Raw genomic sequence first — 17,002 nt, 5'->3', positions numbered from 1 at the left:
ACGTTAACTATTTAGCTGCCGCCTTTTTCATCTGGAATCATCAATGTTTCTGTTACTTTTATTTGAATAAAGCAGCATGATGTTACAAAGCTTAACAATTAAAGGTTTCCTATAATTGCTTAGTCACAGCCAATAACTCATTGTGACTTGACTAATCAGCATCTGACACATTTCCTCTCCACTTACATCTCCCACTTTCACAAGATTATCTTTACATGGCATTGATGTCATTAAATGTCCTCAAAGTCACCTCAAAAACTGGCAAAAATGCTGTCAGATTATTCCATTTAAATACACAACATTGTTGCCTAAATGCAGATTGAAGTGGCTGGGTATATATTCCTCATTGTATTAATCAAAGGTTTCCAACATTGACTGCTTAGGTGAAGGTGTCTAATCCAAATCAGCTTTACTACTTGCTCTAAACTGGACTGAATATTCAAAAAGTAAGTTTAATCCCTTTCGTCATCCATCATTATAATTTCTGTTTTTAATATTTGCATACATTTCCAATATAATGAGAATCTTATTAGTTTTTGTTATGCATAAATCTTGCTTTCTCTTACAGACATCATTTTTCAGATGTCAGGCTATTAGATGTATTATTCTACATTAAATCATGAATATTTAGTCATTATTTGAAATAAATGTCAACATCAGTAAATTGAATAATGCAGTAAAGGTCTCACTGAATACTTTGCCAAGAAATACATTGACATTCATCAATGCAAATGTGAACCACCAGTGGAGCTGATCCCAAAGGGATTGGGCCAGGATAAGAAATAAAAACATAATTTTAAAAATAAAAAGTTGGTTCTTTGACCTAATGTACAACCACAATGGAATTCAACTCAAGTTTCTGACCTTTACCCTACATAATGTTTATCGTACTTCAGGCTTTGGTAGTCTGCAAGGATGTGAACAGATGAATGAAGAACTAGCTGAATATTTAGCATTTAGAGCTTTTCTAAACATCCTCATTGGCTGTCACAGATTATCAATTACCTTGCGGGAACAGTGGTTCCAATCTGCAAGTTATTGAAAAAATCACAACTGCCTGTATTATTTTGACTATGAGTAAATCAAAGCTGGTTACTGTGATGCAAAATGTAAGTATGTTCCTTCCACGGACTCTTAATATTATACATTTACTACGTATGATAACAAGTTACTTGAAATGGAGGGGAATTTTCATGCAAAGCACTGACAATTTTAGTCGGGATTACGTGGATACCATGCAGAACTGATGGAAGACTGCATCACCTCCCACATTGCCCACTCGCCTGCCTCACCTGTGACAGATTCTGATGATTCCACATTGGCCTCATCAGCCACATGGGAACCCAAAGCACTGGAGTGGATTCGAGTCATGCTCAATCCTGAGGGACAGCCCAAGATAAAGAAGAGAAGAGCAAATCGTTCAACAAAAAGCCATTGAATATATGTGAATTGTATGCCTTGACAAGTGTCAAGGTTATCTATTAACTAGTAAACAATGGCAGTAGTCCAGTTACTTGGAAGGTGAAAGATATATATACAATTACGTTAATAAAAGATTCCAACAAATATAGCAACGCAGTACATAACAGTATTAATATACAGTCATTCAAATTCATTGCCATTTTCAATGATATTGTAACACACCATCTGCCTTTTACATATAAATAGTGAAGCCAGCTAACTAGCAAGCATTTCCTTCCACAAAACACTCAAATAAATTATGGAGCATAACTTTCCCAAATCCGAACAGTATTCTTTTCTTTCAGTGCCATTGCACCTACATTTTCTTTACTGTTAATTGCACTGTAATTTACTTAACAACTTGAAATATTACTCAGACGATGTTTTGCCATCACAAATCACTAGCCAGCAATGCATTCTGTGAAGCCAGAGTGCAAGACAAGCTTGTTGACACTGTTATTCAGCCACGTCTCGAAGGGGAGTAATGCTGCAGCAACAGAAACAGTAAAATTTCCAATTAGTAACCAAAGGGTTGTGCATTTCTCTTTTATTTTCCAAAATCAATATACATGACACACTTCTATGTTTTTTAATCAACAAGTTTATTTCACTTGCTTCTGAACAATCAAGGTAGCTAACTCTATTCTACAATGCATCTCATCCTAATTATTCTCACCTGTGTACAAACTATCTAAATAAATCTATTAAATTCAATTAACTTTTTTATTCAAAATGTTACACGATTGCAGAAAACACACAATAAGAACAATGTATTATATAAAAATTGGATCATATTTCCAGTTGACTCTGCAAACAAATTTCCTTGAGCACCCTCTCTGGAAAATATGTGCCCATAATATTGGGCTCCAGTACTCTGTCTTTGTCAGTATTGTGGCTTCCAGTTTTGTTTCAAATTGTGAGTGCTCACTTTTAGCATAAGTCAAGCTGCATGTTAAAACTGGATCTTTTACAACATGATGTGTTGCCAAATTGATCTGCGACTACTTAGCTAATGCTACAGAATCCTAGAAATTTGGGGCAGGGGAGGAAGCCATTTGTCCATGCCAGTCAAAACGGAATTCAGACTGTCCCGTTTCCCAGCTCTTGCTCCATAGCCCCTCAGATTCCATCTTATCAGTTGTTTTTTCAATGTGGTGAGGGTTTCTTCCTCATTCTCCTATAGGCAGTGATTTCCAGACCCCCACCTTCAGTAAGTGAATTGTTTTTTTTTCAACTCCTCTCTAATCATTTTATCCAATTATCTTAAATCTTTGCACCTTTATTTATTTATCTCTCAGCTCGAGGGAGTGGTCCCTTTCTGTTTATTCTGTTTTAGGGCTCTTGTTAATTCAAACACTATAATTAAATTTCATGGTAGTATAGCGGTTAGCATGACACTATTACAGCGCCAGCGACCAGGGTTCAATTCCGGCTGCTGTCTGTAAGGAGTTTGTACGTTCTCCCCGTGACTGCGTGGGTTTCCTCCGGGTGCTCCGGTTTCCTCCCACATTCCAAAGACGTATGGGTTAGGAAGTTGTGGACATGTTATGTTGGTGCCAGAAGCGTGATGACACTTGCAGGCTGCCCCCAGAACACTCTAAGCAAAAGATGCATTTCACTGTGTGTTTCGATGTACATGTGACTAATAAAGAAATCTTATCTTAAATTTCCCTTTGGTCTCCTTTATTCCAAAGAAATTTGCCCTAGCCAACACATTCTCTTCTCATAACTATCACTCTCCTGCCATTTCAACATTCTCGTTAAGTCTCCTCTGCACCCTCTCTAGACCTATCACATCCTTCATGTACTAAGGTGACTGGAACTAAACACATTACTTAAGCCACAATCTCTCTGTTCCTGCATTTTATCCCTCATCCAATAATGTTAAGTATCCCACATATCATTTTAACCACCTTACCTACCTGTCGTGCTGCCTTCAGGGAAGTGTGGACAAGCACTCCAGTAACCTTCAGCTCCTCCACACATTTTAGCATCCTATCATTTACCAAGTGCTTCCTTGCATTGTTTGTCCTCCCTAAATACACTGCCTCACAATTCGCTGGATTAAACCCTTTTTGCCACTTTAATGCCGACTCAGCCAATCCATTGATTTCTTCCTGAAGCCTCAAACTTTGCTTCTCACTGTAAACCACACTGCTAATGTTGGTATCAATGACAAATTACTTAATCATGCCCTTACATTTTCATCCGTCATTAATATATACTCCAAAAAGTCTAATGCCATTCTCTGAAGCTCCCAATGTACACAGCCTATTGTCACGAAAATTTCCTTTAACCAATAGCCTTTCCTTTCAGCCTCTCACCCAAGATTTGATTCTGAAGAGTCATTGGAATACAGGAATAAAGGAGACTGATGAAAGGGCTTCGGTCTAAAACACTAACTTGGCTTCTCTCTCCACAGATGCTTCCTGACCACCTGAGTGCTTTCAGCATTTCTTGTTTCAATTTCAGATTTCCAGCACTTGCATTTTTAAAAATTTTTATTTGGATCCCATGGACTTTTTTTTTGATCAATTTGCCATGTGGGATATTGTCAAATGCTTTCCTAAAATCTATGTGGACAGCACCAAACTATCTATCTTCATTGACAATCCTTGTCACCTCTAAAAGAAATTCAACTAAGTTAATCAGAGATGACACCCCCTTAACAAATCTATGTTGACTGTCCTTGATTAACCTTTGCCTCTCTAAATGCTGATTTATGCCAACCCCTCAACAATTTGTCCACTATCAATGTTAGACTGACTGGCCTGTAGTTATTTGTTCTGTCCTTTTCTCCCATTTTTAAACGGCATTATCACATCAGCAACTTTCCAGTCCCTAGCACTATAACTTCTGCTAAAGAGCATTGGAAAATTATAATCAGAGCCTATGCTCATTTCCTTTGATGCTTTTAAGAACTTGAATGCATTTTATTTGGGTCCAGCAATTTTCCACTTTTAAGAATGTTGGAGTCCTTAGTATGTTCTCTCTCACTATGTCTATCATTTACAATTACAAAATCTTCCTCCTTAACATCAATGTTTATAATCAATCCCCTCTTTTGTAAGGACACATAGCTAAGTATTAACTCAGAACTTCACACGTATCTTCTTGTTCCACTCCAATTATCATGTGGTTTCTCATTCCCCTTCTAATTTCTCTCTCACTTCTTATATTTATAGATCATCTTAGGATTCTCCTTGATTTTACCTGCCCACACTTTTTTATGCTTCCTCATTGCATTCCTAACATTGTTTTTAATTTCACTCCTGCACATTCTGTCTTTATCCAAGAGTGTTAATGTTGGGGAACTGAGTGTTTTGAAGCAGGAAACTACAGGCCCAACTGTACATTGTATTATTAGAGGGATTTTCAATGAGTTATTGATTTGCTGGTCATTGAATTAGGGTTCAGTTCATCTGAGAAAACTTCGGTTATTCAACTGTTAACTTGATAGGAAAATCTTCAGCTGGCTTTCTTTGTCCATAATTTATATCTTCCTTACGACATAGAAGGAAGTTATTCAGCTCAATGAGTCTATGCCAGCTTTCAGAGAAATCATTGCAATCCTATTCCCTCATTTATTTCCATGTAACATATTCTTTCACACAAACCTATCAACTCCACTCTATTTCCCTCAGTTCTCCAGCCACCCATCTATATAAGGGCAATTAACAGTAGTCAATTCACCTAACAACTAGCATGTCATTGGGATGTAGGAGGAAACTGGAGCACCCAAGAGAAACCCATGTGGTCACAGGGACAACCCACAACATCCATATAGACAGCACCAGAGGTCAGGATTGAATCTGGGTTGCTGGAAACAGATGCACTACCTGCAGCAACTCTGTGCTGCCCCTGTTTGCGTAGAGATACGGATGAATTGACGGACATTTCTCTGGGTTTCCAATGGGGGAGGAGGACAGGAGCCACATGGCAAGGCAAGGATATTCAGAGGGCAGTGGTGTATGTGCACCTAATCTTTGAGTGATGCCTGCAGAGACTCCACTTCTCCAAGGAGGTACTGCAACTGCAGCCATTACAGCAGCTGTAGAACTTGTGTGGGTCCTGCTGACAGTGGCTGTAAGGGTGGCAACAATGGTCCTCTTTTCTCCTTGGGGCACTGGATCAATATGCTCCACATCACTGCATGAGAGAGCAGACAGAGGCTTTCTTCTCATGGAGAGGCAAACTTATCTCATTTCACTTGGAAAAAGAAGAGGAGATAGCATATGGGCAGGTCCTCCAATATCCTACGTCTCCCAAATTTAGATGGTTGATGACATCCATGTTATGGCAGACACGGTAGTGTAGCGGTTGGTGTAACGCTTTACAGCGCTAGCGACCCGGGTTCAATTTCGGCCGCTGTCTGTAAGGAGTTTGTACGTTCTCCCCGTGCCTGCGTGGGTTTCCTCCGGGTGCTCCGGTTTCCTCCCACATTCCAAAGATGTACGGGTTAGGAAGTTGTGGCATGCTAGGTGCCAGAAGCGTGGCGACACTTGCGGGCTGCCCCCAGAACACTTTACACAAAAGGTGCATTTCACTGTGTGTTTCGATGTACATGTGACTAATAAAGATATCTTATCTTATTTTGAAGACTCCATCCGGAAGGCAGAAGGCAGAATTATACCAGAAGTGCAAATCATTTCATCTCCAATTGTTTACCTGCACCCAGAAAATCTTAATGGTCTGTGAGACTCTCAGAACTTTTCCCTCCAGCACTTTTTATGTATATTCATAGACGCTGCCTGACCTGCTGAGTTCCTCCAGCACTTTTTCTGTATAAGGCCAGATGCAGGTTGGAGGAACAACACCTCATATTCCGCCTTGGGAGTCTCCAACCTGATGGCCTCAACATCGATTTCTCTAACTTACGGTAACCCCATCCCTTCTTTTTCTCTCTCCCCCCCCCCCACTCCTTTGTCTTCCCTTATTCTGTGGTTCCCTTCCTCCACCTAGATGACCTGCCCATCTCCTCTCCTCCCCTCCTCCATCCTTTATTTCATGGTCCACTACTCTCTCCTACCGGATTCCTTCTTCTTCAGCTCTTTGCCTCTTCTACCTATCACCTCTCAGCTTATTACATCTTCCCCCCCCCCCCGTCCCACCCACCTACCTTCCCCCTCTCACTTGATCTCATCTATCACCTGCCTGTCTGTACTCCTCCCCCTCCCCCCACCTTCTTATTCTGGCTTCTGCCCTCTTTCTTTCCAGGCCTGATGAAGGGTCTTGGCCTGAAACATTGACTGTTTATTTCCCGCCATGGATGCTGCCTGACCTGCTGAGTTCTTCCAGCACCTTTTGTGTATTATTGCAGAGAAGTCATAAAATGCATTCCTTTTGTGCTTGCCAGCTTTGACTGCTGGGCACTGCCACCATGGTGGGTGAACTGCAATGGGTAACAGCTTGGAGACAAAAGCCCCTGTGCATGTGGCTACTGAGGAGCCTCCGGGCAAGCAGAATGTTCTTACAATGTGTATCATGCATCCATGCATACTATTGCTGAGCACACTGCCCTTGTGCTGAAACAGTGGCTTCACAATTGCTCCAGTGATGTAATTCTGCACACCCAGAGAGGATCTCTTGATTTGTGGTGACTCACTGTATCCCACAAAACCTAACAATAATGCAGAGCCAGACTTTGTTAGAAACGGCATAGAAGGAGGAGGATTGGTGAAGTGGTTTATTATTGTCACGTACCGAGGTACAGTGAAAAGCTTGTCTTGCATACTGTCCAAAAGGATGAGATCAACGGAGAGGTGTAATTCCAATTGCATTGTCAGGAAGAGACCCATTTTACTCTCTGATTTCAGTGAGGAGAAAGCTGAGCAGAATTGCCTATGTTCAAGTAATGAAGCAGTCCACATCTGGTTCCAGCAAATCCATAACACTTTGAGCTGATTCAAGTAATATTTTTGCTGCAGAAGTGCCAGGCAAAGACCATTTTACTGAAGGAGAATCTAACAATTGCCATTGATATATGGTGACTTTACCATTGTTCAGTTTCCCACTAGTAACATTCTGGGGTCACCATTGACCTGAAACTTACCAGAAAGGCAGGGTATACTGTTGGGAGGAACTCAACTGACTCCCCTAATCCTTACCTCCATCTACATAGCTGAAGTCAGGAGCATGATAGAATACCCTCCAGATGGATGAGTGCAGTTCCAAGACCACTTGAGAACAATGGCATTGTCTTGGACAAATCAACCTGCTTAACTGACAACTCAACCTACACACTGAACATCCCATCCCTCCAATACTGGAACATCCACACTGCAGTGTGTACCATTTACAAAATGCACCTTAGCTACTCATCAAAGTTTATTCAACAACATCTCCACACCTGAAACTACTGTCATTCAAAAGGTCATAGCTGAAGGATTGCCACTTCTGGAAAATTCCCCTTCAAGATAGAGAATGATAGAGAAATGGAAAGCTAAGTGGGATGGAAGGGTTAGGTAGATATTAGGGCAGGATAAAACGTTGGCACAACATCGTGGGCCGAAGGGAATGTACTGTGCTATAATATTCTATGTTCTATGTTCTAAGACACGCACCATTCTGATTTAAAAATACATCTGCTCTCCATGTTTGCTGAGTCAAAGTCCTTCAAAGCACTACTGAAGAACAACATGCTTTTTACTGAAACACTGCAGTGGCTATTAAAAGCTTTCATCACATCACCAATTAGAGATGATTATTAACTGCTGGCCTGCTATCATTGGCAGCATCCTATTCATGTGTAAAAAAACAAATAAAACAAAATTTGTTCATTCCACCACAGTTCCCATTTTACCTTACCTCCAATTCTGATCATGTTAGCATCAGTTTCATCACAACTGATGAACCAAATCATCCTTCCGATATATATATTTTTATCCAATCAAACTAAATTCCATACAAACACCACTTAACACCTGTATGTGTCCCATTAGCACCTGTCTTCCATGTGCTTTTGCATGTCCTACTTCCCCCACACTGTGCCACCACTTCCCCCCACCCCCACCCCCACACCCCCTGTGGTTGCACCATGACTGGTGGAAGGCAGCTCATTGCAGCGGAGGAGGATGCAGGTGGCCTGAGGATGACCGTGAACAGCTGTGGCCCCAAGTGGCCTGGAATCAAACCATACTATTTATTGTAAACATTTATGGTCTAAACGTGATAGCTAACTGGTAATAGCAAGGGTACTTGTGGCATCATGAATGGTCTCATTCTGGCTAAGGAGGAGTTTCTGGCTATCCTTCAGAAGAGTGTTATATCATGGGGTGGAAAGGAGTAAGAGGTGTGTGTTTAAACTATCTGTGACTTGTAAATCAGAGGAGTGTGAGAAAATGGGTACTGGGGTAGAATGATTTAAGTAGGAGAATAAGCTGTAAGCACATTATCATTTCAATAATTTCTTTGCTGACACTGACCTTACCAATTCTGGTGACATTTTCTCTGCCAGGCTGGTGAGTTGATGGACACTGACATTACTGATGGTGTGGCTTGCTGTGTTCCTTCTCCTCCTGCTAGAAAGAATGAAGTATCTTCGTGAGTGTTCTGCAATGTGTCTGGTTGGTGAAATTGCACTGGTTAAGCAGTTGGGGGTAGGTGTGATGTTTGCAGTGGTGGTGAATGTAAGAGCTTGGTGAGGGAAGTGAATGTTAAGAAATTGTTGGTGGGGGTGTGATGGGGGAAGTATAGGATGAAGCCAGACTTGTGGTGCAGTTATTATTAAATAGGATTTGATAACATGTTCACTGATCTTGACAAAACCTGTGAGATCATTAAACCTCCTCAGGCACTGCATCCACGTCTCTGTGGCTTCACTCCCAGAATCAGCCTTCAGTGCAAATTCAGACGACTGCTATTTGACTTTGTTGACTTCGAGAATCTTTCTATTTTTCTCCACTTTCTTGTCTGCAATGCGACTCACTAATTTTTTGCCATCTTCTGTCCCAAGTTGTTGAATGCCTTTAATGGTAGTTGCAGGTAGGGGACACTGGCCCTTTAAGAGAAACAGGTATGGCTCCAACTACAGTTGCTTCAGCTGGTGCCATCCACTCAGGATATTACATCCCATGGACATTTGCTAAGGCAATAAACAGCACATTTTGCACTGCCTAGCTGTTGAAATCACAATAATGAGGATGGAACATGTATTTTGTGTGTACCTTGCATTAGATCAATGGGTTGTTTGTGCATCAAGATCCCAGAACCTACATTTCAGAGCTATCCAATATATTCCTCAGTGGATAGATGGAATTTGCTATTGTTGGAATTCACTGTCAATGACATTGTTCTTTGTGCACGGAAATATATAAAGCTTTTGATACAAAGCTTTTTATCAGCTGGTGTAATCTGAATAAATAACCAGTTGACACAATTGTCTATTCTGTTAAAAACCTTTGGAATCAAAAACAGGTTTGACAATCAGGTGACAAGTGGATTTGTGCCTAGCATCTATTTTGGATCAGCTTCCATGGCAATCGACTGTCTGTGAGCATTAGATGCTACAGATGATGCAGTTTTATTTATTTGTGAATCGTACACATTTGACTTCATTTATCCCAACTCAGGCACACTGAAGCTCATCTGTTCTTCTTGTACACATATGGTATTTAGAATCATGGCGGCTCTAACATGAGTTGTCAAACCCTGTTTGTATCACTGACTGCATCAGTTATGTTGTGACTGTTCTACATACTGCGTGCAAAACTAATCTGGAAATAGGGCTTGGGGGGAACAGTATTAAAATTGGTCATGGCACTAAATTGGAGAAATTTAGCATAAGGCATTAAGGATGGTGAAGGACTGGAGAATATAGATACAGTATGTTGAAGGCTGGAAAAATCAGTGGCAGGTGCAATTCAGTATTGAAAGTGAAATAATATATTTTGGAAGTGGCATGGAGATGGAAAAAAATATCGTAAGTGCAATGGAGGAAACAGTTCTTGTATTCCAAATAGACAGATCAGTAAAAGGAGCAGTGCAAATAGCCAAGGGCTTAAAGAAAACAACAGAATTCTTTGTCATCAACCAAGGTGTACAGAAAGCAAAATCACAGATTTAGTCTTTCACTTGAACAGACCTGACAAACCAACTGAGGTGTCATTGACTAGAAATTCATCCCCAATCATTAGCTCTAAACGCATTGTATAATCGTGTCTGTACATTGCATGCTTCTGAAATTCACTTATTTGACTTCATGGGGGTTTGAGGATGACCAGGGATGGAATTCCAGGCAAACACAATACTTTTGGGCATCCTTTGTGGGAAAGGTATCAAAAAATAGAAAACATACAGTATACATTGATTCAAAGTTGTCACGTATGAACAGTTATGGTTCTGAGGGAGATTTAAAAATTTAAGGATTTTTTTTCACTGGAATTTAGTCGGAATGGTCATTTCAAGCTTACGAAGGTAAAATAAATGAGGATAGACTATTTTTTTCCAGAAGCCAGCAAGAGGGTAATGAAAGAACATAAATTTAAAATAGGACTAAAATAACTAATGAACAGGTCAGGAAAAAGAGGCTGTGAGTACTTGTAAACAGCTGCTAGCTTGTTCCCTGCAAAAGAAAAATGCAAGTGTTTCGAATGTGCGAGAGTTTCGGATTAGATATTCATTAAGAATAAAACAGTTGTGCAAAAATAAAGGACCTGGCAGCTTAAGTTCTGCCAGGGGATTCTATGATTCTAAAAATCTACAACAAATGGAAATTCCTGTTATTTCCATGTATCTAATGGGCACATGAAGTGCAATTTAAATGTTCCACATTTGAGGGAAATCTGTTGTACTAATCTTCTACTTCTGCTATTTTTTACTTTCAATAAACCTGTTTTGTGACTGAACCCCAAATTACATGGACTGATAGAATACCTTTTTTTTCATTATCTGAAGAATGGAAGAACACAAGAGGGTTTGTATCATCCATAAACTAATCTCATTAATGGGATTTTACATTCCACTTTGAGAAATGCCAAATAACAATACTTTATGCAAATAAGATACAAGACACAGAGAGACTGCAGATGCTGGAAATCTGGAGCAACACACACAAGATGCTGGAGGAACTCAGCCGGTCAGTCTCTCCAGTCTTTCCAGTCCTGATGAAGGGTGTCAGCCCGAAACTTTGACTGTTCTTTTCCCTCCATAGATGCTGCCTGACCTGCTGAGTTCCTCCAGCATTTTGTGTGTGTTATTTATGCAAATAAGGCCACTTTACAGTTAATAGTGATTGAGGGCTCACTTAAAATGTCAGCTACTGGTGCTGATCCTGCAAGGAGCATCCACTGATGATCTTAAAAATGCCTAGGAACTTGTTGATATTTTCAGGTGGTTCCTAGGAAAATGTTATTGTTAGCATTTCCCTGGGAATGTTTTAATATTTACAAGGGCATCTTAGAAATATGGTGACAACTTGCTGGGATTTCAGACCACATTAGATTTATGTGATCCCAATTTTCAGGAGGTCCCCCATATGCTCTGAAAATAACGCTAACTATTTAGCGGTTAGCGTAAGGCTATTATAGCGCCAGAGATCCGGATTCAATTCCCACCATTGTCTGTAAGGAGTTTGTACGTTCTCCCCATGTCTGCGTGGGTTTCCTCCGGGTGCTCCAATTTCCTCCCACATTCCAAAGATGTACAGGTTAGGAAGTTGTAGGTATGCTATGTTGGCGCTGGAAACGTGGCGACACTTGCGGGCTGCCCCCAGAACACTATGCAAAAGATGTATTTCACTGTGTATTTCGATGTACATGTGACTAATAAAGATGTCTTATCTTATTTTAATTTCTCAAATGCTCAAACCCTGGGAATAGCATGCTTTGGAATATCCCAGGCCATGCGCACAGTAGGGTTAATGGGGGAAAATGTGGAAAGCGCCTTTCCTGTTATTGACTTAGGAGTGAGCAAGTCTGCTCATGGCTGTCCCACTTGTGATGACCACATGTAAACGTCTGGGTAAACTGTTGGTGTCTACAATCTCTGTCGAGTTTAGAATCTGATAAAATATAATGAAATGGTGGCACACATGTCCCTAGGCCTAAAACTGCAACTAATTAGCATTGTTTATTTTTGTAGTACATGTTTGAAAATGAACTGTTTTCTCGCATGAAGATTGATAATGACCATTTCCATGTTGCTTCACACTATTCTAGAAATTCATTGGGCATTTCCCAATGTGAGTCGTCCTTCCACATCGGACATATATCAAATAATGTAACTTTCTGGGCAGTTCTTCTCTTGGAACATTGCTGAGGAAATCAGACCTGCTGTTCACTCCAAGAATGATCAGGTTTAGTTCTCCTGAATCAGCTTAGGACCCACTGAGGTTAAGACCTGTAACTTAATTTCTTATCTTTTGTGACTTTCTCCACCATAGACAACTATTCTCCCTGCAACTGCTCGTGCCCTATGTCTGACCCAGCCCCTGACCCTGAGCTCCTTGACTTCCCCTCCATCACTGATTTCCCAGAATCCCCGTCTGACAACCCCTGCCTTCTCCCCCCACCTTAATTGAGTTCCTAACAATCCTAGCGGTTGAGCGAGCTGGGGCTTTTCTCTTTGGAGAGAAGGAGGATGAGAGGTGACTTGATAGAGGTGCACAAGATGATAAGAGGCACAGATTGAGTGGACAGTCAGAGACTTTTTCCCAGTGCGAAAATGGCTAACACGAGGGGACATAATTTTAAGGTGATTGGAGGAAGGTATAAGGGGGATGTCAGGGGTAAGTTTTTTACACAGAGAGTAGTGGGTACATGGAATGCACTGCTGGCAGAGGTTGTGGGGGCTGATACACTAGGGACATTTAAGACACTCTTAGATAGACACATGAATGATAGAAAAATGGGGGGCGATGTGGGAGGGAAGGGTTAGATAGATCTTAGAGCAAGATAAAATGTCAGCGCAACATTGTGGGCCGAAGGGCCTGTACTGTGCTGTAGAGTTCTATGTTCTATGTTCTATATCTAAAAAAAATGTCAACTACTACATATGACATTGATACAGAACACCAATTTTTCCATGAAGTCAATAAAGGCCACTGGGTAGGACTAGGAAATTCCAGAATAGCCTCAACTCCTAAAAAGAAGCAACAGGTGATGCCATCTTCCAGTCCACCTGAAGCCCTGCACCATGTGATGACCCAGAGGTGTGCTGTGTTAGCTTTCGATGAAGATTGGAGATAAGAAATTGACTCCCCACTGCCCGTCCGATCCTTGGAATCCATCCAGGAACAATGCCAGGCCTGGGTCCCAGGGGTGCACACTTGGGGTCCTCAAGGCCCAGGCGTTGTTGTTCCCAGATACCATGCCTGGGAAGAAGACTAAGTTGGGCCAAGGTACCAGGGATCTTCCTGAGCCTGGGAACCAAGTGTCTAGCTGGGCCTGTTCACCAGGGACCATTATTGTTCAACTACAATGTTGGAAAACCTACCCTGTATTTACTGATTCCTTTCCTGAACCCTTGACATCCTCTATCACTGACTCTTTAAAACTTTATTTATACAGCACGGTAACAGGCCCTTCTGGCCCAACGAGCCCGTGCCGCCCAATTACACCCAAGTTAACCTACTAACCTGTATGTCTTTGGAATGTGTGAGGAAACCAGAGCACCTGGAGGAAACCACGCAGAACATAGGGGGAACATACAAACTCCTTATAGACAGAGGCGGGAATTGAACCCAATCACTGGCGCTGTAATAGCGTTACGCTAATCGCCATGCTGCCATGCTGCCCTCCTGAGACACACTCCACCAAACCCACTGACCTACCCAATTAACCTGATTCCCCAAACTCCCTGGTCACCCAGTGAATGATGACCCCAACTTAAGTATCAATATCATCGGCTACCTATCCTTTAATCTTGTTCACAGGTTTATCGAAAACATCCATTGCTTCAATATGATTAGAGACCTCTTGTTGTACCCTGCAATCATGAGGATGGTGTAAACAAATTAAAAGTACCTTAGTATATTTAATTCTAGCAGTTATTATGTTCCCTTCCTTGTTCCATGTGATTTAATGGACCTGGATAAGATAATTGACTCTTGGCGTACAAGTATGAGGTGTAGAATGAGGTGTGACATTTCAGTCCTGATCAGTCAATCATTAAACACACTTTTCAATTGCCTCCCACCTATTATTTTATTCTTAATTTTATGCAAGTTTATTTCATTTTATGTCACCTTACGAAACATTATACCCTACTAACTACTTTCTTAATTACTCAATAATAACAGCATTCAGTTTCTGTGAGTCTAATGGAAAACTTTCAATCCCAGTCCACTGGGAGAAGATTTCAATCTTTCACAGACTAGTGACAGAATATTCACCCTATTCTTCCTTTTCCTTGAGGTGTTAATAGACAAACCTGATCCAATCAGAAGACACATCATGACTTGTGTTGTTTTAGTAGCTGATGTGCCTTCATTTCATTTGGTAGTGAAATGGAGAGGTTGGAGAATGCATTTCTTTCCACCAGTACAAGAACAATTAGGATTGTTTTCTTTAGCATAAAGGACAGTACTGAGTGAATTCAGATACATATTTAAAACTCAGAAGTGATGGGGCATAATATGTAATTGAGATGGAACAAGATACAGGCTGATGAAAATTCATTGATCTGAAACATTAACTGTTTCTCTCTCCAGATGTTACTGAACTTGTTCAGGACTTTTTTCTCAGAATACTGTCATTTGCACTATTTTGCTTTCCAATAAGGAGGAACACACTCCTTTCCAGTTACTGTAGAGTTTAGGATATGTGGGAAAATGTGCCAATTAGGAAAATTAAAATAAATAAATAAAAGACCATTAAAAACAAGTTCGGCCCATGAAATAAGGCCTACAGTTGGTGTGAAGGAAAAACTCAAACACAGAGTGGCTGGAGTGATCCAGCATTCTTTTCTGTTATAATTTCTATTCAAACTGTTTTATTATGAACTGATTGTTCACATCATAATCGACCACGTTTGATAACTGCAGTAAAAAACATTTGATATTTGCTAAAGCCAAAACCTGAAATCAGACACTAGGGAAATATAAACTTATCTCCTTACAGTACTATTTTATTTAGCAACTGCCTAGAAAAAAAGTATAATATTAGCCACTGACATATATTTACCAGCTCATTATAGGATGCATAACCCATTTAATCTATATAGATTAATATATAGAGTAGCCAGAAAAATAGTATATGAACACATTAAGGATTTCAGGGTTTTGATGTTTCAGAAGAGTAGAGAGGGAGATAAAAAAGGGAGAGAGTTGTACCACCACTCAAGGGAACAATATCACAGCTGCACTCAGAGGGCACATAATAGAGGGCTCACTGAGTCTATATGGTAGAACTCAAAAATAGAAAGGTGCAATCACTCTGATGGGATTATACTATAGACTCCACAATAGCCACTGGGATATTGAGGAACAGATTTGCAAGCAGATTAGGGAAAGGTGCAAAAAACAACAAGGGGTGTTGTTGTGGGTGACTTCAACTTCTCCAATATGACTGGGACCATCCTTAACACAAGAGAGCTAGATGGGGTAGAGTTTGTTAGGTGCATCCAGGAGAGTTTCTAAAAGAGTATGTGGATAGCCAACGTAGAGAAGGGGCCATACTGGACTGGACTGGGGAATTGAGTCTGGCCAGGTGATTGACCTTTCAGTGGGGAAACATTTAGGAAACAGTCCTCCACACTCCCTAAGATAGCTATGAATAAAGATAAGAAGAGACCTTGTGGGAAAGTATTAAATTGGGGGGAGGGCAAATTATGAGAGTATTAGGCAGGACTAGGGAGAGTTAATAGGGAAACAGCTATTTTTTGGCAAGTCCGTAATCTGACACGTGGAGGTTTGTTTAAGACCAACTACAAGAGTACAGGACAGGAACGTGCCAGTAAAAGGAAGGACAAGGTTGGCAAGGTAAGGGAACCTTGAAATAACGAGAGAGGCTGTGAATTCAGTGAGGAAGAGAAAGGAAGCATACATAATGTTTAGGAAGCTAAAGTCAAACAGCATCCTTGAGGGAATAGAAAGCCAGCCAGAAAAGAACTTAAGGGAATTAGGAGAGCCAGGAGGGGCCATGAAAAGCCCTGACGAGGAGGATTAAAGAGAACCCAAGGTATTCTATACATACATCAAGAGCAAGAGGATAAGTAGGAAGAGCGTAGGACGACTCAAGGATAAGGAAGGAACATGTGTTTGGAAAAGAGGATGTGGGTGAGGTCCTAATGGAGAACTTTGTGTCGGTATTCACCAAGAGAAGGACATGGAGGATGTGAGATGAGGTTGGAGCGTGCTAATATGCTAGGGGATTTTGAGATAAAGAATGAGGTAGTGTTGGTTCTCTTGAAGAATGTTAAGGTGGATAAGTCCCCTGGCCTGACAGGATATACCCCAGGTTATTGAGGGAGGCAAGAGGTGAGATTGCTGGGACCTTGACCAAGAGCTTTTTGTCCTCTCTAGCCACAAGCGAGATCCCAGAGGACTGACGAGTAGCTGATGTTATTCCTCTGTTCAAGAAGGGAAATAGGGATAATCCTTGGA

General features: G+C 41.0%; 1 protein-coding gene across 1 annotated transcript in view; it reads right to left on the bottom strand.

Annotated features, from left to right (window-relative positions):
• The window catches only part of LOC127572929 (transmembrane and coiled-coil domains protein 1-like), a 109,024-nt gene extending 107,653 nt beyond the window's left edge, over nucleotides 1–1,371 (bottom strand). The window contains exon 1 of the mRNA XM_052020656.1: nucleotides 1,293–1,371. Coding sequence (XP_051876616.1) covers nucleotides 1,293–1,371 — 79 coding nt within the window. The remainder of the gene's footprint in view (nucleotides 1–1,292) is intronic.
• Nucleotides 1,372–17,002: the final 15,631 nt, after the last annotated feature.

This window comes from Pristis pectinata, chromosome 7, assembly GCF_009764475.1.
Source record: "Pristis pectinata isolate sPriPec2 chromosome 7, sPriPec2.1.pri, whole genome shotgun sequence".
Taxonomy (NCBI): Eukaryota; Metazoa; Chordata; class Chondrichthyes; order Rhinopristiformes; family Pristidae; genus Pristis; species Pristis pectinata.
This window is presented reverse-complemented; position numbering and strand designations above follow the sequence as displayed.